At 39.1% G+C, this 27,998-nt stretch overlaps 1 protein-coding gene and 1 long non-coding RNA gene across 2 annotated transcripts; both read right to left on the bottom strand.

Annotated features, from left to right (window-relative positions):
• Positions 1–3,663: 3,663 nt before the first annotated feature.
• LOC149040386 (uncharacterized) lies at positions 3,664–22,875 on the bottom strand. The gene is made up of 15 exons (XM_089181558.1): positions 22,785–22,875; positions 21,969–22,250; positions 17,525–17,590; positions 17,170–17,225; positions 16,251–16,285; positions 15,725–15,841; positions 14,279–14,340; positions 13,154–13,278; positions 10,213–10,256; positions 9,751–9,806; positions 7,249–9,491; positions 6,767–6,824; positions 6,194–6,424; positions 5,836–5,913; positions 3,664–5,054 (listed from the first exon to the last, which is right to left on the bottom strand). Exons 1-15 carry the CDS (start codon positions 22,873–22,875, stop codon positions 4,858–4,860), a joined length of 3,741 nt encoding a protein of 1,246 aa, XP_089037684.1. The 3' UTR covers positions 3,664–4,857.
• On the bottom strand, positions 22,112–27,961 carry LOC149040387 (uncharacterized). Its single transcript, XR_016179747.1, has 3 exons — positions 27,792–27,961; positions 23,138–23,419; positions 22,112–22,250 (listed from the first exon to the last, which is right to left on the bottom strand). It is a non-coding gene; the product is annotated as an uncharacterized LOC149040387 (long non-coding RNA).
• Positions 27,962–27,998: the final 37 nt, after the last annotated feature.

Consider the following 27,998-nt stretch of genomic DNA (forward strand, 5'->3'; position numbering starts at 1 on the left):
CCCCTCCTCTCAGCCGAAATTTTGAATAAGCGCCAGGCGCCTATAGAGTGGTAAAGTGTGATGTCACGGTTCCATGGTAACCATTTTCTTGGTTCTAAACAATTCGAGATCGAGCCAATAACAAGAAGAGATTGAACCACATCGACGCAATGCGCTATTATGTTTTGTCACATTCAGTGCTACAAATTTACTCTAAATATTCGTCTATAGTTTTTAAACGTTTACTTCTTTGATTTGCAACTTTAAGAGTTTCTAGACTGTGTTGAAAGGTTTTTTTTTTTGGCGATTATCGTCGCATTCATGTACGATCTTATCGGCCACGGTGAAGTGTTTCGTCCCTGACTGCAATCATCAATCGGAAAGTCATACCTGTCAGTATTTTCGTTTTCCAAAGGATGAAAAACAACATAAACGCTGGAGGACCTCATCAGGTAAGTTTTTCACGGTATCTTTTAGATGAGTTTGTTTTACTTGACAGGGATTACGCTTATGGTCGCAGCCGATTTGCAATTACCGAACTTGCCTTTCAGGAGGGTAGATCGTGTGTTTTTTTATCGTGGACATCCACGCTTCTGGGATTTCTATTCCACTATCCCTGTTGATGTTTTTATCTTACCTTATGTCAAAGTTCTGTCCGAACAGCTTCGCCGCTGCCTACAACAACAAGGCGTACGCGCTGTTTTCAAGTCGGAGACTACGCTAAGATCTCAGTTAGTACGACCAAAAGACGCTGTCGACCCGGCTAAACAAGATGGCGTAGTTTATAGGATTCCCTGTGAATGCGGCAAGGTGTACATCGGAGAGACTGGAAGACCTATGCAAGACAGAATTAAGGAGCACGATCGCAGGGACCGCACAGAGGGAGGGGCTGGGGGGGCTTTAGCCCCCCCACTTTTTTGCAAGAATAAAAATAAATTAAACAAAAAATAATTTAACAAAAAATTTTCCCTCACGCATTCTTCTTTAGCCCCCCCACTCGAAAACTTGCTGCGCGGTCCCTGGATCGAGACATTCGACTCGCCCGTACCGAGATCTCCGCCGTTTCAGAGCATGCCCACAACACCGGACACAAGCCACTCTGGAACGAAGTAAAGTTTATCGATCGTGACCCTTATACTACAAGCGCAAGGTCAAAGAGGCAATTCATATAAGACTTCACCCTAACAACATCAACAGGGATAGTGGAATAGAAATTCGAGAAGCGTGGATGTCCACGATCAAAAAACACATCAACAGGAGAGCCGTGCGACAGCGGACCGCCGAGGGAGCAAATCACTGAGTGAACAGCAAGGATCGAAATACACCAATCAGAGCTGTTGAGAAAACAACTGATCACGGCAGAGCATCATGCTTTATAAGATCACGCATAAACAGTCGACCTCATCGCCTGAAGAAGGCTAGCAGTATGCAGTCGAAACGTCGCGATCTACATCACACGTGACTACATCGTGAGACAACGAAAAACTTAGCTTTTATTGATTTCGTAGCTAATAAGTGCGAAAGGAATAATTAATCAATTGAACTTTGTATTTTTCGTTACTGCAGTGGGAGCTTACTAAATTTGTCCTTGAAACTCTGGAATTTTTTTCAAATTTAAGCAACTGGAAGTCAAAGTTACTTTCGACCGCCCAAATCACATGACATAAGCAAAGCTTTACGACCGAACCTGATTGTCGTTTGAATATCCAGAACTCATTTTCGTGCTCCGAGCGTACGAGTTACGGATTACGACTGAGTTACAAACTTACTTAGACAAGTATTTAGTTAAATTTATTAATTAAACTTCAAGCTTATCCTGAAGCGTTGTGTACTTAAACAAATATTTTCTGCGCAGTAGCGAACAGAAGAAACTATTATTATGGCTACTCGAACAGATTTCAAAGGAGAGCATTTCTATCTAAAGATCATTGCTGAACCTTGAAATTTCGTCGAAAATGTTCCAAGTCATCCTGGAATTCAGTAAGGTAACCGGCCGTTCTTTCTATTGCGTGAGCGTTTTACTTTTCCTAGACCATAACACATGATAAAACGTCAATGTCGAGTACAATTTTAAAGTAGAACGTCAAAGACGTGTACGTATACGTAATATTGTGATATCGCAAGAGATGACATTGAGTGTGCAGCCCACTTCGTATCCGAACGCCCGATCCGAGCAACGAAAAATCCAAGCTCCGAATGACCTTTTCCTAAAATTCTTATGTACGTAGTAAACCTCTAAATGGATAAAACGCTAAAACGGGTTCCCTTCAACGTATTAAGCGGTCAGATAACAAGCAATGCACTGTGGAAGTAAGGTGAGGTATTTTTATTGAGAATTTGACTTATTTTTTATTCCTTAGAGCGGTGGTAAATATTCCCATACAAACTCTTATAATTTTGCCACGACTGTTATTTCGCAAGATGATCATCTCACAGCTGGAGCTTGGGCCGCCTGTGTTCTGGCAAGCCTTTCTCCGATTGCTGCCGTTACCTGCTTTCCTCACGCGACAAACTTTCTGAAAGAGCGAGTTGCGTGACTAATCATGCTACTAAGAAAGTCTACGCAAGAGACTATCACCGGATATTAATTGAGCAAGCAATATCTTTTATTTCTCAGAGAAATATTGTTCCCCAGTATTCTTTCCTCTTTTCGTTACCGCAAGATGGGTTCGGATGAGCAATTGCAATTTGCAATTGTAATTTAGTATGTCAACCAAGCATGGCAACGGTCGTTCGTTTTCATGCGCGATCCAAAATCTCAAGCTTTATACCACACTACCAAACATTAGATTATGAGTCTCTAACGAATGGCCCCTACGTATGAACGTTTTGAAAATCATTTGAAATAGTTCGTTTCGTTTGCATTGATTTTGTTTCGCAAAGGACAGTAAGCCGTGGAATTTGGCCTTGAATTAAACCCACTTGAGCGTAAAGTTATAAAGTTTTGGTTCTTGCCTGTATTTAACATAAATCACGTCTCACTACCACTCACGCTCCTTAGAATCTGAACGAACCAGACGTTTATAGACCATGTGGCACACTTGATCAAAAGCCTTGGAAGTACGGTGAACGGAAAAGGATTCATAACAACTTCGATCGATGCGATTCAAGACTTATAATAATTTGTATGCCTATATCCAACGTTACTTTAAGTTAATTAGTCGTGACATAGGAGAACGTTAAAAGGAACCTTAAACATTCATTCTTTAGCCGTTAAAAGTATTATCACTGGCCTTATTCTCTAAAGAGATAGCACACTTGATAGGCAGCGTAACACACAAGAGGGACTGAATATTGCAACGAGTTCTTCCCGACACAGACATGTTTCATGTCAGAGAAATCGGTTATAATTACCTTGTTCATGATGACGCCTCTGTCCTTTCCCACGGAAAAGATGTCTCAGTCTGTTCATCGGAGTTGCTTGAACTTTAGCTGCGTAAAACACGGACCATATCAAAACTTTCAATTCATTTCCTCGTGAAATGTACTACTTGATCACCAGGGCGGAAGTCGATGGATACGTCACAACATTACGGAACATTCTAAATTCTCGATGGAGGGGGGGAGGGGGGGGGTACATATGGAAAGATTGTAAAGCTGAAGTTTAGCCCTCAGGTGATAAAACCAAATTATAGTATTTCAAGGCCTCACTCTAGTTAAAGACACAAAACATCGTTCAAAATATGGTTTGGCAGCCATTATATCTTTTTATTGTCATAAAAATATTAACAGCTCTACAGTTTTGAATATTACCCAAAATAGATAAAAAGCTAAATTCTATCAAAAGTCGTTCACTTTCTTGCTACTCTACAGACGCTGAAGTAAAATTTAATAACCCTCATCAGAAGCCCAAAATGGGCGCCTGCTCTCATTAGATATGCTATGGCAAGCTGTTCCATAATACTACCATGTCGAAGTCATTTGAACGCCAGTTCTTAAAAGCGATTATTTCACCGAATGACGTTGTTGTGTATTCAGTTGAAATACCTACCTAGATTCAGTTCTCTTAAACAAAATGCTAAACAAAATGTTAAAATCAGCTCGACCGGTCCTTTTTCTACGAAATTTTTTCAATAGGTGATCTAAACCTCAAACGTCACAATCTCAAATCTTACTAAATTGCTGATTAATAAATGAAATATAGATATAAATTGTCCTTAATACAATATCATCCTCCGGACTCTAACTCAGGTAACTCAAACTCAAAGCAGTTTTTCAAGAAATAGATTTTCATTTCATTTACCGTTACAACGATCAACAGCTCATCGTTGTTTATTGTCTACTCAAGTTTAAGTTAGCGAGGTTTTTTTTTTTTAAATAAGGTTTTCCTTTACTGTCCTTTAAACGGTTATGAGCCAAAAGAAAATTGATTGTGTTTTACATTCCTTTAAAAAGTGCTGCATGAAACTATTGCACTTTTCAAAAACTTCTGTCCTTAGGCTTATGTCAAAACTGTATTGAAAATAGGTGTAGCGTAACCTTCCGTTTCCTTTACGAGCGCAATGGGAATCTCCGTTTTTTTTATATATCACTGTATTTCTTCTATCCTCTTTTAACACTGATTTGTACATCACTTAACCCTTTACACCCTAACATCAGAATTCATATTCACCATACTGTTTTCAGTACATTTACTAAGGTGCTGACAAGGAGAATTTGTCTAACAATCAAGAGTTCCTTCAGTTGGTGATCATTTCCTTTATTCTCATGACATTAATGAATGATTCAGGGGTGATTTTGTAAGGAGAAATTAGATGCTAGTCACTCTTAGGGGTCAAGGGGTTAAACTAGAATTAACTGTCATGTTCAGTATTCAAGGAGGTCGTTTCACTACGAAGAAACACAATAATTCAGACAACAACTATTACCCTTTCTGCTTTAAAGCAAATCAGCCCACATAGGGAAGTCGCATTCTACAAGCTTGTCGTACAATTCTCCCACATTGCGAATAAAGCCTTGTTTACGAGCATGGGCCAACGCGGCATCGCAAGGGTTTAGTACTCGATTGTCAAGGAAACGGATTTCTGCCGGACTCAAACCCAGTCGCTCTGCCAGTAACTGCCATTCCTTTCCACCTGAAATACCAGGTAACAGTTTACAGAATTAGAATAATTCCAAACTATTTCATACTTCACAGGCGACATACCTTGCATGCAGTGAACAAATGTCGCCTTGTAAGATTCGTTATAATCATTGTTATTATCAATGTTATGATTGTTGTCATCGTCATTGTTATCATTATTATCTCATTTTGTTACAGGTAATGCTATTTAGTTTTTATGGTTAAACTTAAATGAATCATTATTGTTGTTGGTGGTGCTATTGATTGGTTACAAAACCATAAGGGAAAAGGTTCCGTTTGGGTTTAAATTGGTCCGCGATTAGTCAAGAAAACTCGCACTACCAAATAAAATGCAAAATCAAATCCATTTGCGACTCACATGTAATCATTTGTGAACTTTCCACGCCACGCCACGCTTCAAGAAGTTTGCGTGATTTGTTTTTTTTACTGAGGTCTCTTACATTATTGCTTCCTTGCCCAAATTGTCCAAAGTGATTTCTATGGTTTACGACACTTGATTGTAATGTTCGATTGATTGTTCGATCTTAATAAATATCTCCTTGAAATTATGAATGCTTAAAGTCACCATATTAGTGTACTGTACCAAACTTGTAGGGTACACTCTACTCTCGTCAAATCTTTGTTTTATTGTTTATCGTCGCCAACAACACGTCACAAACTTAGTACACTCTCTCCTTAAACCTTTCACCCTAATCCTTTCGTCTCCTTTTTCAATTTAAGCCTAACTGTGAATGCACAAGTGTCACGTCACCCAACTTCTGTTTAGTACTTACCGCATAAATGGATCGTCAGATTCTCTCTCTGTCTGATGGGAATATTAGCCACGTCACAAGCTTCAGGTAACAATGGACCTAAGTAGTAAAGAGAAAATACTTCCTTGGAATAAAATGAGACGCCAATTAAATCAATCTCGCTTTTATTTAAATGTCACGGATAATTCACCAAAGCGATACACAAATGGAGCAGAGGAAACATTAAATAAAATCGATCGCTTAGAGGAATGCTAACCACTCGGCATTTACAAATCACCGGCGAATGACATGTTATGTGTCGTCAAGTTTTTCTATAGCGTGATTCGATAAAATTATCCTCTCCAGCTGTCTGCATTCAGCAGAATTAAAACCATCATACCTGTTGTGCCAGCAGGTGTAATCTCTCGAAACCTTTCAACAACATCAAGTCTCTCTACAGATTTCGCCTGCAAACAAAGGCAGCGAATCTGGCGCTTAGTCTTTGAGTCTGGCTCTTCAAGTGCTTCGTGTTTCCATGAGCGAATCTTAAGTAGTTGAGCAACAACATGATTAGCATCGGAGTTCTCTAACAGCACCGTATTTGAGAGGGCAAGGGCTTGCTCGTCATCATCTGTTCAAAGTAAAAGGAAAAGATACAAAAAGGAATACGCTTAGGGCAACAGGATACCGAACGCATAGCTTTTTAGCTTCTTGTGGCGCTTAGGGAGGAAAAGGCAGAATTTGTTTCCTGTCCTATATCTCTAACTATAAAAGAACCTTTGAAAGAGACAGATATAGGTAAAGAGTAAGTTGATGAATAACATTTAATTCATACCTAGTATAGACAACTACAAACTCGAAGATTTCATTTTCATATCTAAGAATATTCCCTTCTACAACAAACCACGAATATCAACTCATTGCTCTTTTAAAGCTGACGAAATGTCAATTTCTAAAACTACAATTGGTTTACCTTCGATCACATCTTCAAGATACAAATTAGCTTTGGAGCCGAGTCCCTTTACATTTAGCTGTTGAAAATGAGGGAAAATTTATTTGTCACTACAATTTAATTCACCGTTCCCTGTAAATATGTTTTCGCCGCTTTCAATGATATGCCAATATCAATGAAATCCTTCAAATCATTTAGACATGTATTCTACTTTAACGCGGATTATTCGTCGGAAATCTACTGAGGATATCGTGAAGTGACATTTTCCACCATCATTCTTTTCGTTAATGAGATATCACGTGTGTCTCTTAATGGATTTCCACGTTTTTCGCGTTTTTTAACGGAAGTGAGCCTCATTTTAAACCCTCTGACTGTAGAAAGTAATCCATAGAAAGGCCTTTACTTTTTCGACCACAAATGATTTTAGTTTTAAGCTTTCAGTATGATATTGCCGAAATGTTGCTTTCCCAAAAATAAGACACGCCTTAACATATTTTCGTTACCTGTTTGCTAAACCAAACCCCCATAAGCTTGACTGGAACTCTATAGTCTTCAACAACAGGAGACTTCGTACATATGAGGGGTTCCTGGCAGTCGCGTAACTCAGACTCTGACCAGAAATGCAAACACTTTTCATCCTTGCAACGACGCACATTATGATTATGGCAGTGACTTGCAAACTCTCGTGTACAACAAACTGGACAACATAGTAACATTTCGTACGCCATATTCTTCAAACAGTGGAACTCTCTACGCATGCATTCAAGAGTTAAACCTAGTTTCCGGCACACCTTTTGTGCCACATCTACCTGGACTGTCTCGCAATTTGATTCTTCAAACAGACTTTTTTTTGTCCTGTGAACGACAACCTCTATGACAGAGGAACGGCATAAAAGGATTATAGAACAGCCCTGTGAAGGGTGAGTAAAGAATCTTGCAAAGTTTTGGCAGAGTTTAGGCCGCAGCTGGCTGCAAAACTCCGTGGTGCACCACTGAAATATTATCAGCACAAGGCGAGAGAACAGGCCGAGGGGAACTTGGCCCGATGCAAACTTTACAAAAAGAGGTGGAATACCTGAAGAGGCAATGAGCTGATTGATGTCATCCTTTGGTGGAAACATCAACATGGAAGGTACAAGGTATTCATTGAATGAGTTTTTTTCAGACGAAGAAGGCCAGGGACACAGCAAACAGAACTTCTCCATCAACGCCACGAGGCTGGACGATGTCTCTTCAGTGTCAAACAATGGGCGCCACACATGCTGTAATAGTCTCTCGTCTATAATTCCCGTTGTTTCAAGCTTTAGCCACAGTTCCTCGAATTTCTTTCCTTTTTTCTCCGAAGGTTTAATGGCAATGACTTTTTTGAAGATTTCTATTAGCCACTGCGGATCCAAGATAACAATCTTCTTCAATTCTGGAGTGTCATCGAAATGGATCAAACTTCTCTGGTCATGCAGAAAGGTCAGTAATGCCTGAAACTGAACTTCACTCGAAATTCCACATTCCTTGTTTGCGATTCTCCAAGCTTCGTCGCGGGAGATCCACCTAACTTCATCTTCAAGAATGCCTTGTAAGGCCTTCTCGAACTTTAGCCACTTGATCGGTAAAACCTCCCTCATTTGTGGAAGCTTCTTGACAACATGAGAGACCTCCTTTCTGAGATGTGTAACACCTGCACATTCCAATTTACCACCGGACTTCGTATTATCCACAACAAAGTAGTTTAGCAAATGCGCACCGTAGCATTTGGCTTTTAAAGATGTAAACAAATCACGAGCCATCTCCTCAGGATCTTTTTTCTTGTAAGTCTTGTCAGCGTGCGTGCAAACAAGAAATACCAGGGGCATCCTTTGTGACGTCTCAGATGTAGCTGCCTTCTGTGCGACTTCGTCTTGGGAAACTAAGGAAGACACTGAGGACATCCATACGTCGAGATAATCCCTGTTAGTTTTATCGCAAGAACCATCTTGAATATTGAAGACACCTTGCCTAACTGGATGGCTGGCTACTTCATCAGGACCCCAACTAAGGTTATAAACCAGAAAGTAAATTGCTCTCACGGTGAGGAACACGGAATGAGTGACGTAATAGACGGATTGTCCACCAAAATCCCACAGGACGGAATAGGTTCTATCGTTATCTTTCCTGCTGTCATCCGTTTTAAGCAACTTCTCAATCAATGTTGATACCTCTTCCGGTACTCGCTGACTTTGTATCCACGAAGTCTCAGAGAAGTCAGGCTTACTAGACGTATCTGATATTTCCAGCACGTCTCCCTTTCCTGCTTCCCCGGGCATTGTGTGAAGATTATCATGTGAGACTTTCTTGGTGCAGGATTCCTCCACGAGCTGATCTGAAAACAATGGGTCCGTTGCACACCAAGCCAGGTCTCCTGAGTTGTGCTCTTCTCTCTCTCGTTCGAGATAATCCAAAATATACTGAGCGGTACTGTGTTCATATGAAAATGGCAATGGAATTGAACCTTCTTCTTCAGATCGCTCACCTACTTCCCAAACCTCTGTTGATATCTTACAGTAAGAGGGATCTGTCTCTATCCCTGTGGTACTTCTTTCGTTTGGATCGAACTGCTCTCCTTTAAGTGACTTCTTTAAACTGGTTTTTCCTGCTTGGCCTTGGCCAATAAACATCATAGGCACTCTCTTCACAATTGTCTTTCCCTCTTGAAGGGCTCTATGGTAAGCGAGGAGGGTCAGGGATCCACGAGCAAGAATCTCCAGGGGAACTGCAGGTGGAAAAAATTATCTCACTAAGGATAACTTATGGATGGGGTGTTTGACTATTGACTATAATTAGAAAAAAAATATATAAACCTCTTTTTCCCTCTCTTATCGCGGTTCCATGTTTTACTAGCATAAATATGGAGAGTAGTGAATAATAGAAAAGAGTAAATTATCACTGTCCTTATTCCAGAACTACTCTCATTCACGTTTTGTATAAGTCACATTACAGCTGCTTATTATGTCTGACTCTGGGGAACATACCTTTTCCATGATTTTGATCGCTTCTGTTTCTTTGTTCCATGCTGTATTGGTCACTACTTATATATAAATATATATATACATAAAAAAAAACAGTTAGTTTTTTAGCTGCCAAATTTCTGATACAAATACATCCAATAGGTCGCTAAGTCGTTTTCGTGCAGGAAATTAACATAAAAACTGCTAAAGACACGGTTCAAAGGAGACCTTAACTCCTAGGGATAGAACTTGTGAAACATCCTCTATTACGTTCGATTATCAAGTCTTTGCCCGTTGTTGGTACACATTAGGTTGGTAGTAAAACTTTTTGTGTTGTACAATTCAAAGGTGATCGTGCACGAAATTTCAAATTAGCCTTGCGCAATGCGATCGGCCAACTTGAAGTTACTTGCCAGATTATTCTTTGACCTTGTTCCACCCATTTTTATGGCAATTGCTAAACAACCTACAAGGAACTGCCATTACCTGATCATAATATCTTCATTATGAGTATGACTGTCAGAGGAAGTCTAAAAAAAAAACAATCCAGTCGTTGATGTTAATAGTGATGATGGATTCCAGTAACGGAAGAAATCATCAAGGAAAACGAGAGGATCATTGAGCCGTTGCCTTATGATAATGTTTTGGTTTTCTTCAGAACTTTTCCCTCCTCGACCTCTAAAAATTTAAACGCGTATCTTATGATCACCATGAACACCGTGTTTGAACGAGATCTTCGTGAAATAATGACTACAAGGCTATTGCTCGAAACTAAAACGACACGAACCTCAACTCTTGTCTCAGAATACGAGCCCTTCACTCGTTGGTTTATGTTCTGTGCGCACATTTCTTGGTACAGAACAGTCAAACAATGATTCGCAAGATCGTCAAGGGATGTAAATCCTCTTCCATCTAAAAATGCATTGTTCTTTTAGAATTAAGTGTGCAGCTTCGGTCTGAAGTGTATGAGAGTGCGTGTGAGTATTCACACACCTAATAGATCGCAGATGACGTCAAAATGTGGTAAGAACAAAAAAAGTGCCACGTGATGCACAGTCGAGTGTGTCACTGGTGTCCTTACCACAATTTGACGTCTCCTGTGATGTTTCACTCTACAGAACCTTGGCAACATAAAATGTTTTTGTATGATATAATAGAAGCAAAATTGTTGTTACTGGTGACGTTATCTATGCGTCTGTTCTCCAATAGATCATAGTTGAGAACCGATCAAAATGCGTGCATAATTTAACTCATAAAATATAAACAACTAGATTCCGTGTTGCCAGCCTCTGTTCAATAATACATTTGCGAAGACGTTAAACACGGCAAGAACATCAGCGATAATCGCACTCAGCTGCAACTAGCGTGTCATTTCGTTCTTAAGGGAGGCGTCTGCATCCATCGAACAAATTTGAAATATTTTTGCAAGTCGCCCAAAATTCGTTTTTACTCCTACTTTCATATTTTGTAGCCCTTATAATTGTGGTGTAGCTTTTTTGTGAAAATATATTTTAATTTTCGAGAAATGATTTTTTTCGTTCGACCGCTCAAATATGCAAATTTTCACCATGAATATTACTTGAGTTGTGTGACCTCATGTAACGAATTTAGTTGACCTTCGGTATTTATGTCCACATAATCCTTTGTTTTATCATCTAAACTTAATCCCCTGTCATTATTGAAGCTGGCAAAGAAATATTTATTTTGTACCTGAGTGAAACGCGGCACGACACTCATATCTGTATGAATCCTCCTTAGGAGCGAAGGAAGCGTCGAAAAAGACAGAAAAGGGCATAAATGCTTTTTTTTTACAGGCTAAATTATCTTGCATGTAAACTCGGTATGAAATTCCTTTCGTTCCGGAACGAAACTCTTTTTGGAATTATGTAAAAAGTACCTTTAAGACGGGCCCTTAGACTCTTGAGGCGGGGGCGGGGGGACTTTTGCTAGTTGCACGATGTTTTTCTCTCCTTGAAAGCTGTGCTTGATTTTTTTGGGGGGTTATTGCCCAAACGCTTTGTTCGCGTGGTTAACAATAAACAAAAAAATCCGCTGTAAAAGTTTCAGGTTGTTTTTTATACAATAAATCAAACTAAGAGAACTTGATGTATTTTTCTGATATGTGTAAAAAATTATGATAACTGAAAGCGTTCCGCTTATAATTACTAGAATTTGTTCTGTAGAATGAGCAGTTTAGTTCGTAGCAACGAACAACGCTGAAATGAACAGCGATATTTGAGTCTTTGTTTTACTTCATATTCGCATAGGTTAGCGGACGAAAACATTTTACGAGTCAACACTTTACGAGTTTATTCCTTGCGATTGTTACTTTTCTTCAATCTGTATTGTAGAATGAGCAGTTCAGTTCATAGCAACAATTAATGCTGAAATGATCGGCAATATTTGAGTCTGTAACCATTCCCAATAGAGACCTAAGTCTGACGGAACGCGTAGTTTTGCACAAGGTGGTAAGTAGCCTACTTACCGGAGCTAGGTTGTATTAATTTTCCATATGTCTTGAGCACTATCTGTGATACAAGCTTGCCAATTCCCCTATCAGCTTTTGGAATCTACTTAAACCCTACCTACGGACACTCCGACCATAAGTAATATTATACATTCAACTTACTTAATCTTTTCTGATTGGCCGAAAGTGTACAGGGAATTTTCGAAATCAGTACCTGAGACGTTATGTAGCTGCAGATTATACAATAATGATGTCGAGGTCACTCAAGGTCACGGGTAATCACGTCATGTATGACCGCGGTGCATGATTTCTTTGGGTGATCATGTCAAGTTCGTGCGCTTTGTGTTGCTTGTCGTAAGTGAAGAAGCAAAAACATGACTACCAGGTTTCTTTCGTTCGCTAAGCAAGACATTGAAAAAATAGATGAACTTCGTTTTTACAATTGTAATGTTTTCTTCAATTAAAATGAATAATTGCTATTTACTTCCTCAACCAGTTTTTATTCAATTTTCGTATTGTCTAATGGATAAACTTTTTCGTCAATGTGTCGCTGATTTGTATATTTTTACAAGTTTAGAGATAAATTATTGTTCCACTTACTGTCGTGACCATTTTTTCTTTTGTTTAGTGTACAATAAAACAATTATTAGATTCGGTCTTTGTGATAATCAGAATTATCAAGGTCGAGGTAGGGATTATAAGCCGAAGTCGAAGGCCTTGATTATTGTGGATATTACTAAAACTTCATCCGATGACCGTTCATAATTGGGGGCCCCTGAAGTTGAGAGCCCTTTACCGAAGTATGTCAAGGCGCCTTCTCATATCAGGCACCATGACATCTTATCTCATGACCAGGCGTTGTTTCAATGTTTGTTGGGTCTTAAAAGAGCGCAGGTTCAAAACTAAGGTCCCCAAAATGGTAAATTTAATGAATCATCTCCTAGTTTAACAAATAAACACCTGATTTCTTTCAAAGCTTGTCCTCTTCAGATGTATGGCGGTAAAGTCGTCTACGTAATCGTTGAGGTGATCACTTTTTAGGATGTTATTGACAAGATCCTCAAGGTTTTTAAACGCCAAATCGTCTATGAAAAAACAAATACACTAAACATCTGTCTCGCCGTAAAATGTAATCCCTCTCCTGACACACCATACACAAATTACGATATGGGTCGGTTGGAAAAGTTAGGTGCTACAGGTAAATCAGAGGCCTTTAAAAATGTGCGTGGCATGTGCAATCAAACAGGATATTGGTGAGGATGGTCAGGGGCCACAGAGGAAAAAAATCTTCAAAGTAGTCAATAGTTGGGAAAGGGGAATTGCAAGACCTTGTCTTTGTTTTGGTATTGAGCTGGAAAAAAATGGAGTCCTTGTCCTCTTTGTTTGTTTAATTTGTGTGTTTTTGAAATAAATCGAAATTTCCTGTTCTCTTTTCGCTCCAATTAATTTTGAAGAGTTAGACGAGTTCATTTCTCTAATCATAAACGGTTTGCAACGATCGACTTACGGGGGAAAGGTCGCGATACTGCTTTTTTATCAACCCCACGAATGTATTAATGTTAGCTGGAGAAGAATTTTTTTGCGTTGTTATCCACAGGCATAGCGTCAACGCTACTGTAGCAATTACAATGGCTTCTATTTGAACGTTTGACCAAGGACGTCACCAAAACCTTGAAACCTTCCTCATTTAAGGTATCATTACTACCGATGATCTTACATTATCTTACTCCTAGTTCAATTTTCCATGTCAAGAGGTCAATTGATAGTTTACCCTAGACATGTTATATAGGACATGTGGATCAAACTGCGTGATGCGGTGAACCATCACAGCAGTCCTGAATCTTAAATCTTTGAATCTGATTGCCTAATGGCTCGCTCGTAATCGGTCCAGCTTTTAACAATACGGACCACGGTCTGGATTTTTGCGCGCCATTTGCGACAAAGCAGAGCAGAGTAAACCAGAACAAATATATTTATCTTTTTACGAGGGTACGACCTTGGCCGTACTCAAGACGAAGAGCAAAGTTTTTTTTTTCAAAGCCTTATGTTAAGAATTCTCACAGAACCTTTAATTGGTTCACCTACCTGAGCAATGTATTCCATTTGTGTAAGATAACGGGAAGTGCTTGATATTAGAATTACTATGTCTATAAAAACAAGCAAAGTTAAAGTAAAAGTTTTAAATAAAATTAAATGCGAAAGAACATCTGAGCACCATCTGATCGATACAGCGTAAGCAATAATAGATCAAACTGAAGGCCGAGAAATTCATGTTATGATTATCTTCCTGACACAACGGATCAACATAGCAACAGTATGAAATATCGAAGACATCCTTAATTTCTTCGAGAATTGGTTGAACCCCAAAGGTTTAAAGATGTGTCCGCTTGATTATACGTCCGAAAATGTAACTTGCCTCTTGCGTAATCTTTTCAGAACACGAGAATAGGTTAACCCTTTACACCCTAACATCGGTATCAATATTCTCCATACAGTTCTCTGTACATTTCCTAAGACGCTGACAAGGATAATTTGTTTAACAATCAAGAGCTTCTTTAGCTGGTGACCTTGATGTGTGATTTTGAGGTGATATTGTAAGGAGATATTAGATGCTAGTCACCCTTAGGGGTTAAAGGGTTAAACACGGGTCGCTCATTTAGGCATGTGAATCACACGCCTTTCAAATGTTCTTCCAATCACCCTACAACGGTGACTGCAAATTCATTCTTGCCAAAACTCAGTAACATAACCATAACCACTACAATTTCCTCGAATGTGATTGGTGCATGAGCTGCCTTATTTTTCACTTATCATTCTGTATAGTTGTAATCGAACAGTGTAATCGGACAGTTGGTTGTAATCGGACAGTTAAAGCAGCCAATCACACTTAGTCCTTCTAGCCAAATCCACCAATCCCAGAATTGATCACAATAACCAATAACAACAACCACTTATCCTTTTTTACTTTAGACTTTGTCTCTACTGGAGATATTTACCGAAATGTATTTGCCGTTTTCAGAAATTGTAGCGGTTATGATTAATTGATAAAAAGACTTTGTGTCGTCCAATTCTTTCCGTAACCATACTCGTGATTACAGACCGAATTGGACTCCACTCGGTCCTATTACCATTATTAGCGTTACCGTATCTTTCGTGATTTACAGGTACAATCAATCGTGACGTTCGGTAAATTAAATTTACTTTACAGGCTAAAACTACTGAAGAAATACGGGGTATAGATAAAGGGGATAAGTTTTTATAGAAACTGTGGTGCTGTGTCGATGGGAGAGTATAACAGGGTAATTAAGAGTAATCAAGTGAGTTGATGACGTCAATTGGCCACCCTAAAGTTTATAGGCTGACGTTTCGACCGCTAGCCCCTCTCAGAGCGACGAAGGGCTAACGCTGACGAAGGGCTAACGAAGGGCTGACGAAGAGCTAACGCTCGAAACGTCAGCCTTTAAACTCTTTACGATGGCCAATGTACGTTATCAACTCAGTTGATAATAGTAAATTACAGGGTATAAGTACCTTATCGAAAGTACGCACTTTCCAGGTAAATTTTCGCTTCTCCGAACAAAATAGGCGCCATCAACAGCCTCAGACAAAAGATCTTCAGCCTCAGATCGTGTCATGTCACCATGAAATCTGGAAAAATATGTCAATTTAGTTATATCGAATCGTTCTATAGCGCAGTACAAAGGATGGATAATGAAGGGAAAATGTTCTCTGTGATTAACTATAAGATCCTGGAAACTACTTCTTATTTGAAGCACTATAGCCGCAATAATATTGCGTACGTTTGTTGGAAATTAAGACGACGAGTCAAAAATGTTAAAATGGGTTCCCTACGAAATATCTTTCACATGATATCAATATTCTGTTTGTAATGGTGACCTATATTTTGAAATGTATTATTCAGCCTGGGGAGATTGCTATTTAATAATTTGTGATTATGATGTGTGGTCGAAAGAGACCACAATAATTCTGGTTCGCTTTTATAATTGTCTGTTCAATTTAAGGTCGAAAGATAATTAAATTTGGGAAAACAACTCACTCTTTTTTTGCATAGTGAGAAGGCTTATCAGGATGCTGTGGAGTTAAGATAAGATTTTAGCTTCTTTAGAAAGTAGGAAAAGAAGTAAATCAACTAACATTACTTGTACCGCTTAGGCAACTTGAAGTATTATATTTACTGTTTGGGCATGATGGCTTAACCAAGAACTCAACACAAAAATTTCAGCCAAGGCTTCTACTCGGACCTTTCGATTAGGAGTACAGGGCAAAAACCCTCAGACTACCCAATCTTCTACTTTATAGATGAAAAATATGTGTCAAATTTAAAGAAAAATTCTGAATATTTTGAGTTCTAGATTCCTTTCGCTGTATTTTTCCTCCTTTTTGCCTTTTAAGTTGAAAGAGAAAATTGAACATATCCCTAAGCAGATAAACTTGAAAGTCTAACATATTTCCTAACGTGCGCCATTCTTTGACGTGTCAAAATGACTTCTTTGAGATAAGAGTATATGTGCCTTTTTTCAGGGGATCCACTGAATACGCGAAAGAAAAGATTTTAATCGTGGTGAAAAAGGATAATAAGCAACTATTGGATGAGGTTGAGTATGATATCATGAATTATCAACGCAAACACGAAGTTTGATAATTGCGAAAACTTAATTTAACAATTGTTTTATCAAACATTTTTTAAACAAGCAAATCTGCAAAGGAAGAAATTTCCCCCTAATATTGGAAAATTTTGGAAGTGTAGGGGCTTCAAAACTAGACAGACTTTGAACTCGACATTATACCTGCAGTATTAGCTGCAAATATTGGGTTAACATGTCAACTTCACACGCTATTGTATATTGATTAAATACTCTCGATTTATCATAGTGCGTCTAATGTTCTGTAATCCTTAATAGACTTTGGATCTTCTGTTGTTCATCTGCAATGAGACTGATGCCGTTATAAAATACCTCTTTTCCACAAGAAATAACCGTCGCTATTGGTGCTGCTTTCTTTATTTCCTTTTCTGAAAGGAAGAAAAACGTCAGCTTGTCATCAGAAGAAAAGTTGCCTCTGAATTCTTTGCAGCCGCTTTTCAAAGGTGAGATTTGCGTTCAAAGCACAGTCTATTGTATCGCAAAATGCAAATTTCTGGCAAAATCCATCCAAATACCCCCTCCCCCAATAAAACAAAAACAAACACACAAAAAAAGAAGCATGCAAAATTCTTTCTTAATCAACCCCACTCAAAAAAAATATGAAACAAAATGAAATAAAATAATAATAATAATAAATAAATTATTTTACCAAATCTGAATGACTCACCTAACAATCCCCAGCGATCACCTACTCCTTTGTACCTGCTTAAGTCAAGCTCTTCGCCAAGTTCCCCTAAGTCATGAAAAACTCGTGATCAATAATTCAGAAGGTAGCTAAACATACTATATATGCTCAAATATGAAACATTTTTCACATTATGTTGGGGGTTAGGGTCGGGAACATGGGCAGAAGAAACCAGAGTAGTCCTGTCACTAGCATCTTGATCAGTATCCCAATAGCATTCATTGCAGAATTTTTATTTCACGGTATGACGTAGTTGTCACGATTCTGTGAACTCAAAAGGGTTGTTTATTGTGCGAACTCGACTGCCGCCACGTGTGTATTCGTTGTCTCCTAAGTCTTCTAAATATAAAGATGTTCATCGGCCCAGTGGCGTGACCGTGTAACGCAATATCACGACAGTAGTCACACTATGATACCCGGCGATTTATATGTGGATGGAAAATCAACTCACTTACTCGCTCACACACCATTCTCCTATCTACTGGACAATTAATTTATGCATTAAAACTTGGATGGAACACGTTATCTCCTGCCTACTCTACTAGGTTTGTTTCTGTCCCCCAATTCGAGCTAAGGGGGGTGTAACAAAGGAGGAAATTTTCAAGGATGGAGTTCTCAAAATAATTCGGCGAAATTGTTCAAGATTATTTCTCCTCCTTTTTGCTCCATCCTTAATCAAAAATCGCCTTTGTAGACCCCACAAACGAAGAGTATGCGTGCAGAAGAATACTCATCATGAACTTCAAAGTCTTAAAATCGACGATGACAACAGTCCCAGCGATAGGAATGGAAACATTAAGTCCTAACTTCTTGTCTTCAGGTTGGTTTTCGCATATCAATTTGACTGCTAGGCCATGTAGCCACATTTTTTAGGGTTTTAAGATTTCATTTTATTTGACCTTTCTCTGCGTCGCGCAGTTTTCTCGTGAATGTTTCCAGATTTCCAGACTACCTAGCTAAGATACATGTGAGCAAGCTTAAGCCTTTTTTGCATATTTCCACATTTATAGACTACCAATTTTACATACATACAAGCTTATATTCACAAATTTCAGTTTTCGAACCCAAAAAATATACTTAATTAGCCAGTTATTGTGGGCACGATTCCAAATCACACATTTTCATTCTGTAAGGTTACCCTTGGGTGACTAGTTTTTTATGCTGCACGTCCCATTCTAATGATGTGTTCTGTGCTCTTCTACCCCAAGTAAAAGCAATATATTTGTAATTGTTTGGCCATCAATTTGTCTGACCAGCAAATAATCATTGTCTTGAAACCTCATCTTGTGTCTGTTGTCATTACACATCTGGTTTACTTTTAGCTCCAAGTTTAAGTGCGCTGGCTAACGCTTTCTAAGTTATTGATCTGGTAAATTAGGTGTACGTAACAAGCTATTAGGAGGAGATAAAGTTCTCACCACTTTATTGAATAATTAAGACATACCATGAAGTGCCTTCAAAGAGCCTTTTATTTGAACTTTTTTTGTTGTCCACCAAAAGCACTTGGAAAATAAAAATATCGAAGCTCCAAACTTCCGCCGATCAACGGCGTTATCATATCACTGTATTCCCATCGGTAATTATTTGATATGCAAATTTTTAGCTTTTCCATTTTTCAAGAAGTTTTAGTGACATGATGCAAACAATCGAAGTAATTTTAATTTGGTTGAGACCCAACAGACCATGAAGTCAAAAATATTTGTTGCCTGTTCTCCTGTAACTCAGTGCAAGGACCGAAGATTGTGTTACCAATTTGATGATAGAAAATTCTCCCCGAAAAGGCCATAATAGTATATTATATATTTATTTATTTAAACATTATTATACGCGATAAAAAGTTCATAAGGTACGAAAAATTCCAATACAATGACTAACATCCTAATAACCTACAAATCCTAATCCTAACATTATATTAACTAACAACAATGTGCCAGTTAAAAACCTGATTTCCGTGAATGCTGTGTTTGAAAATTATGATAGAGAAGGCGTTTTGCAGAGGTAGTATATGATATATTGAGTAAATTTTTAGCTCAGGAGGGCTGACTGTCTACCATCATATCAAACTTATTTCCAATGAGCACGAACATTTGCTCTAACTGATGTCCAGGCTGGCGTGGACAACGCTTTACCTACTGCGCTGCTCATTAGAGTATCAATCGCATTAGTGGCAATTGCCATCTGTAAACAGGGCGGCTACTCCGACGAGGTCTTTCCAGCAAGGCTTTTATTCAGAAAGAAGACAAGAACAAAAACCAACGACCGTAAACTTTATCCTGTCGTTGTGACAGCCGTAGACAAAGTCACAAAGCGAGTAAAAATTCACCACATTGGTATTTTTGTGATACTTGCAGTTTTTCTCTGTGTCGTCGAGCCTTTCCTCAAGTTTCTGTCGCTTGGTAATTTCATTCTCCAAAGATTCTTATAGCGCTCGCTTCTCCACTCTTAAATCTTGATTTTCCTTTTCAATAAAGTAATTATTAAGCTCGTGATAAAATAAGAGTGAGTCTCTTGACACCGAAAAATCCACGGTTCTTTTTTGTTCACTTTAGCTCAGCACACATGGTCCCAGTCTTTGTCCTTAAGACATTTGTTATTCGATTGTTGACGATGATTCCTCATTAACTGGTTCATGGCAAAAGAATTTTGTTCTTGTGGGAAAAAATAGTATTCTTCTAACAAGAATGAGACATACATAAGATTCTTCTCATAAGAATTCTTAACCTTGGGAGAAGACCCACAGTTCTTTCCTCGAGGACCAGATTTCTCCTCCTAATTCTGCTCTGGGGACAAAGAATCTGTAACTATAGATTCTTCTCTGAAGAGCCATGAATCAGAAAGAATTTCATTTCTGTTCAAAAGAATTCAACTTAAGAGTGTGCATTGTCTCTCTTGGTTCGGTTTGCCAACCCGAATTTAACCTGCCATGCTCTCGCACGCCTCTCGGTCGTTTCATCCAATGCACTATTCTCGGGTTAAATGATTTCCCCAACTTGGGATATCATTTTGATGTTCTCCCACACAACCCGTACAACCTCTTTCAACTGGGCCTTTTCCTGCTTCAGATTTTCCACATCGCTATCTCTAGTTGAGATGCACATTTCGTGTCGTGAGAGTTTTGTCTCTATGCCTTAGATATTTGCATTTAGAACCTTCCCGAAACTTTCCAGTTTTCTCTGTAAATTCACACTCAGTGCCCGAGCGCACCTAACCTTTTCTGCACATTTCTCGTTTCTAAATAAAAAGGGGCAAAAGATTTCCAGATGTACACCGTAGTAAGGTTGCTGGCTCTTCAAGCCGTTAACATTGCCCTAGCAAAAACTCAAATGCTGCCATGTGCAATTACAGTGGTAAACTAGTTCAATTTAGATTTTCTTCAATTATTATGAGGGGATCTGACTCGAGTTTAAGGTCTCAAAGCTTCCACGACAATGCTTCAACCTTAAAAACTGTGCGCAGACAACCCTAAGATACCCATTTTCTGGTGTAACTTAATATAAAAGGCACTGCATGTGCCCATCGTTGTATAGTTGTAGAGTATTGCAGTAACGTGGTATAAAATGTAAAGGTGTTAATGAAAAGCTCTTGTCAATGCCAAAATTAAGACAACAGGAGGAACTTGGATAGAACAGTTTCGTACACTGGTAAATTGACAGGCCGGGGGCAGCAAATTAATCGAATGGGTTCGTGTATCAAATGTTCGTCAGATGTATTTTCACACAAAACTTCACCAGCATTTGCACGCTATTCGTACTTAGAATGATGGATGTACCCATTCCTTTCGAGTCCGAAAGTATGAGCTAAGGTTCGAGCCCTGGCCACGTCAACTTTTTGCAGTCTTTTTGTTGTCTTTACTTTGCTTTTTTTCTTTTATTTTTTTCAATTTATATCCTTCCTCAAAGGATATGTCAGACGTGTTGAGATTAAAACGCACATGTGAGAGAGCTCAAAGAGATATCTTTTAGGTTCAAATCGATAACAATGTCAAAATGCAGAGATGAGACTCGAGCAAACTTCGAACTAAACCCGAAAAAACCAAAACTGAATGCGAAGACACCTGATCGGATTCGTTCAATGATGGCCAGTATTGGAGCTGAACCAGGACGAGCAGCAAGAGACGTTATGAATGTCTCATGATACTCCGCCATTTTGAAAACCGCGAAGGGTTGGGGGAAGTTTACGGACTTATACGACACAATGCAACGTAGAGCGTCCGGCCATCTTAGAAGGATGGCACAGCAGGTACAGTTAAAAAAAAAAGGCTCGGGGCGAGATCTACATCTAAAATGAAACCTCCTTTACAAGGCCACAAAGACTTTCGTGCGAAGATCTCTTCCTACATAGGTGTTCAGTTTTTTCGTTATGAAAGTGAATAGATCTAGATAAACCTGGTATTGAAAGATTTCCTTTACAAGAGGAGATTACCTACCACGCAGTTTTTCGGCGACGTCTCTCTTTTCTATCTTTTCAAGAGCCTTTATAAGGATTCTCACCGTTGTTCCTTTTCCAGTCTCTCGTCTCCACTCTTGAAGCATTTCCCATGTCTTTTCACGATATGTGCTGTATCCAGTCTCAACAAAGTCAAGCAACGACGATTGAAGCCCTAAGACTGTACCCAGGTGTCTCCATTCTGCTCCTACTTCGCCACATATTGACTCTATGTGGATTTCGGTGACAGAAGCCTGTTTAAATCGTTTACCACAAGCGGTGGCTGCAAAACAAGTAAACATCATTTGAACAAAAATTGTGACTTAAAAAGAGCCGCAATAATTATAACTCCCTGCTCCATATTTAATAATAACAAGTAACGACTTGGAAGGGATAATGAGTAAAACTTGTACCGATATATGAATTTATGAACATGAAAACCCTCATTGCTGGCTTCTAAATCATCCATCCGTCCAAGAAAATCGGTTTTGAATCCCGTTAAAGACTTAGCTGAACCTTGTTTAGCTAATATTTCAGAGAACGTCTTTGTTTGGTAAGAGGGGATAAAAACACGATCACTCGATTGAGTTATATTTTAACACAAAACTTCACCAGTATTTGCACCGACGCTATTCGTACTTAGGACGATGGATATACCTTTTTCTTTCGAGTCTGAAAGTATGAACTAAGGTTCGAGCCCTGGCCGCGTCAACTTTTTGCTGTCTTTTTGTTGTCTTTACTTTGCTTTTTTTCTTTTGTTTCTTTCAATTTACATCCTTCCTCAAAAGATATGTCAGACGTGTTGAGATTAAGACACCTGATCGGATTCGTTTAGTGATGGCTAGTATCGGAGCTGAACCAGGACGAGCAACAAGAGACGTTATGAATGTCCCATGATGCTCCGCCATTTTGAAAACCGCGAAGGGGTTGGGGGAAGTTTACGGACTTATATGACACAAAGCAACGTAGAGCGTCCGGCCATCTTAAAAGGATGGCACAATAGGCACAGTAGAAAAAAAAAAGGTTCGTGGCGCGATCTACATCTAAAATGAAGCCTCCTTGACAAGGCCACAAATACTTTCGTTCGAAGATCTCTTCCTACATAGGTGTTCAGTTTTTTCGTTATGAATGTAAATAGAGAGATTTCCTTTACAAAAGGAGATTACATACCACGCAGTTTTTCGGCGACGTCTCTCTTTTCTATCTTTTCAAGAGCATTTATGAGGATTCCCACTGTTGCTCCTTCTCCAGTCTCTCGTCTCCACTCTTAAAGCATATCCCATGTCTTGTCATAATATGTGCAGTTGACATTCTCATTAAAATCAAGGAACGATGATTGAAGCCCTAAGACTGTACCCAGGTGTCTCCATTCTGCTTTTACATCGTCACATATTAAAATTATGTGGATTTCAGCGACAGGAACCTGTTTAAACTGTTTACCACCAACGGTGGCTGCAAAACAAGTAAACATCATTTGAACAAAAATTGTGACTTAAAAAAAGCCGCAATAATTATAACTCCTTGTTCCATATTTAAGAGGCTGTCTCTCTTATTTCCACCCGGTCAATTTTGCGTCAAAAATAATTTTGCCTGAAACTCTGTTAACAGAAAGACTTTACCTAGGAAAGAACTAAACTAGATTTGGTTTGATTCGAAATAATTTTCTGACTGCATTACGGGCCATAATTATTTCCCAGTCCGTAGGGACCGTCGCAACGTCTCGAAAATTGAAAAATAGGCATATTTTGCAACGTTGTAAAATATCTGATTCGCATAGTTAAGCCACAGAATTTATATCAAATTGCTTAAAAACCTTTCTAGTTTGCCAAGAAAGTTAGAATTTGCCCTCTCAACAAATTTGAAAAGGCGAATTTTAGCATATTCTGATCACTAGAAATCGCCATCGGCCGATGGCCGTAAATAACCTTGATTTAGACGCTAAGTTTTGGGATTTGGGACCTGGTTGACGATTCTATCCTACACAGCCGTTAAGTTTAGACCTTTATAGGCAAAAATATGCAAAAACCCCTGTACGTTTTCGATTTTTCAAAAGTTATGACCGTTTGAATCAGTACATGTACGAGCATTCGCGATTTTTTCGCCTACACCAAAATCGAACCACTGGAGCAGATTTCGTCATAAATACAGCTTACCCACTTTGCAGCCCGGCTTCATGGCTCACTTCAGAATTTTTCTAATAGCCAAATTGGTGAAATCCATGATAACTTCAACAAATAGCTAGGTATTGCCTTCGAAAAGTAGGCGGCATCCATCGCGATTCGTGGTATCAAAACAAATGCCGGAATTGGCCACATTTCGCGGTGAATCACCCATTTAATATCGCTGCAGAGCTGAATTTTTTCCAAAATCAGAATATTAACTCTCCATGTCAGGAAGCTGAGGGAGAAATGAAGGTTTTAGGCTTCTGAAGTGAAGAAATAATCGCTTAAATTTAGATCCAGTTCGATGTTATACTGTTCTCACAAAGGTCCGCACAAAAGAGAAGACCGCTGATAGCTTGTGCCGTACGTTGTGCCATGTGGTTTTGTTTTGTATCCCAGAATAATATTTGGGCAGAAAAATTTTGGATGAAAAGAATAAATGCTTTTACCTGGAGTTTGATATCATATAATTAATAAATCAATTTCAAATATCCTGAGCTTGCTTCTCTCGGTTCCGCGTCGATTGTGTCCACAGAACAGCAACCTGTCAATAGCCGGAGAAATCATGGGTTTATGTGAAATTTCAGATATTCCTCGCTTCCTAAACTGGTGAACTGGACTTTATGATAACTCCAGCAAATACCCCCAAAATTAAGCGGTCGGCATCTGTCGATGCTCTTCTTTGACTCGTTGTTGCGAACTAAACTCGAAAACTAAAGCCATGTTTCGCGCTTAATGTCCCGTTGAAACTTTGGATTGCAGCTGCATTCTCTTCAAGAATCAGTCATAGAACTCCACTTGTAAGTCTATGTGTCGAAGTTTGGCGTTTTGGAATTTAAAGCTGAACGATTGCACTATCGTGCATAACAGAGGTCCGCATTAATCATTGCGAGTGAACCCGCTAACCCTTTATTTTTTTTGGAAGGCCTGCAAGTGTAGTATGGCATGCAAGTGCTTTTTCGAAACCAGAGAGGCTTCAGTCTGTAGCGAGTCTTCAGCGAGGTTGTTAAAGCTTTCATTGGACAGAGGATACGCATTGACGAAACACCCAGTGAAGGGAACAAAAGCTGCAGTAAGAATAGTAGACGAATCAAAGAACATTCTGTATAAATAAGATCGAGCATTTTAGTAGCTTCCGCAACTTCGATTCGAATATGGAGATATCGGTCTGAGAGTTTGGAAATGTTATGGCATCGGTAAAGGGAAGTACATTCCATATGACGTAATTTATATTAAGCACCAAGGTCAAACGTCCCTTCAAACCATAGAATCTCAAGGGTTTTATGATCCTCCTGAAAAGCGTGTGGTCAAGAGTCGTTCAAAGGGCAGCAAGGAAACAGAGAGTACAACGCCATTGTTTGAATGCTCTGTGTTTGGATGTGTTGAAGTGTTCGAAACCTTTTCGCAGCTGGAGCTGCACCTGGACGTTGGAAAGCATACAGTCAGCAGGTTAAAGCCAGTATGATGCAATCAAAAGGGACTGGGCCCTTAAGTTCTCGTCGATATATACCGCTGGTATCGAGTGTTCGAGCTGTTCGTTAGATTCTAGTACACCACTCACTTCTCCCGTGGATACTTCGCCCCACTCGTCTTTACGAACAGGATGGGCCGTAAGCAAACCAAGGCATGCTGCAAAGGGCAGCGTTAGATTTTCAGAGAAGGTAAAAGAATACCTAACGGCACGGTTTACACTTGGAGAAAGAACTGGGCGAAAGGCCGACCCCGCCCAAGTTGCAGTGGACATGCGAAATGCGAAAAATGAATCAAATGCACATTTGTTCACTAGAGAACAGTAGCTTACAAAGAACCAAGTTCAGAGCTTTTTCTCTCGGCTAGCAGCAATGCGGCGAAAAGATCAGGGTGTGATCGGGATATCACTGGATGAGGAGGAAGATATCCAATGCGTCCAGGAAAATTCCGAGAGATAAGATCTGGTAGACAAAGTTAACAAAGAGATCAAAGTCTCACATCCAATCTGCTACGATACGTAGGACCTCTGTGAACGTTACCACAATAACACACTTCAGAAATTCAATGTGGTTTTGTTGAGAGCCATCTGTAGTCATTTTGAGATCCCTGTAAAATTGAGAGACAAAAAACAGATCCTCATAGACAAACTGTCGGACGTGATTAGTGATTGTCAGTGTGTTTCTCAGTAGACTTATGTAAACAATGTCTTATACGGTGGCTGAAAGTGTAGAATATGCTCTACAGATACAAACTACCTTTACTTCCGATATCAAGTTCTGACGGCGTTGTTATAGTGTAATATATTATAATATCTAGTAGTCAGTGAAATGTTTTGGTGAAATCGATTGAAAATTTACCAAAAGCAACACTTATAACATCTGTTCATACGAAGCATGTGTCAAGTTTTTAACACGTTGGTAGCCGATTTCTCCGGCTATTGACAGGTTGCTGTTCTGTGGACACAATCGACGCGGAACCGAGAGAAGCAAGCTCAGGATATTTGAAATTGATTTATTAATTATATGATATCAAACTCCAGGTAAAAGCATTTATTCTTTTCATCCAAAATTTTTCTGCCCAAATATTATTCTGGGATACAAAACAAAACCACATGGCACAACGTACGGCACAAGCTATCAGCGGTCTTCTCTTTTGTGCGGACCTTTGTGAGAACAGTATAACATCGAACTGGATCTAAATTTAAGCGATTATTTCTTCACTTCAGAAGCCTAAAACCTTCATTTCTCCCTCAGCTTCCTGACATGGAGAGTTTATATTCTGATTTTGGAAAAAATTCAGCTCTGCAGCGATATTAAATGGGTGATTCACCGCGAAATGTGGCCAATTCCGGCATTTGTTTTGATACCACGAATCGCGATGGATGCCGCCTACTTTTCGAAGGCAATACCTAGCTATTTGTTGAAGTTATCATGGATTTCACCAATTTGGCTATTAGAAAAATTCTGAAGTGAGCCATGAAGCCGGGCTGCAAAGTGGGTAAGCTGTATTTATGACGAAATCTGCTCCAGTGGTTCGATTTTGGTGTAGGCGAAAAAATCGCGAATGCTCGTACATGTACTGATTCAAACGGTCATAACTTTTGAAAAATCGAAAACGTACAGGGGTTTTTGCATATTTTTGCCTATAAAGGTCTAAACTTAACGGCTGTGTAGGATAGAATCGTCAACCAGGTCCCAAATCCCAAAACTTAGCGTCTAAATCAAGGTTATTTACGGCCATCGGCCGATGGCGATTTCTAGTGATCAGAATATGCTAAAATTCGCCTTTTCAAATTTGTTGAGAGGGCAAATTCTAACTTTCTTGGCAAACTAGAAAGGTTTTTAAGCAATTTGATATAAATTCTGTGGCTTAACTATGCGAATCAGATATTTTACAACGTTGCAAAATATGCCTATTTTTCAATTTTCGAGACGTTGCGACGGTCCCTACGGACTGGGAAATAATTATGGCCCGTAATGCAGTCAGAAAATTATTTCGAATCAAACCAAATCTAGTTTAGTTCTTTCCTAGGTAAAGTCTTTCTGTTAACAGAGTTTCAGGCAAAATTATTTTTGACGCAAAATTGACCGGGTGGAAATAAGAGAGACAGCCTCTTAATAATAACAAGTAACGACTTGGAAGGGATAAAGAGTAAAACTTATACCGATATATGAATTTATGAACATAAAAACCTTCATTGCTGGCTTCTGAATCATCCATCCGTCCAAGAATATCGGTTTTGAATCCTGTTAAAGACTTGGCTAAACCTTTTTCACCTAATATTCCAGAGAGCGTCTTTGTTTGGTAGGTGGAGACAAAAAAAAAGATTAGTCGATTAAGTCAATGTACAACAAATTCCTTCTTGTATTAATAGCCCAGAATGTTTTACAAACTTGCTC

Source organism: Pocillopora damicornis, chromosome 9 (genome assembly GCF_964200805.1).
Source record: "Pocillopora damicornis chromosome 9, jaPocDami1.2, whole genome shotgun sequence".
Taxonomy (NCBI): domain Eukaryota; kingdom Metazoa; phylum Cnidaria; class Anthozoa; order Scleractinia; family Pocilloporidae; genus Pocillopora; species Pocillopora damicornis.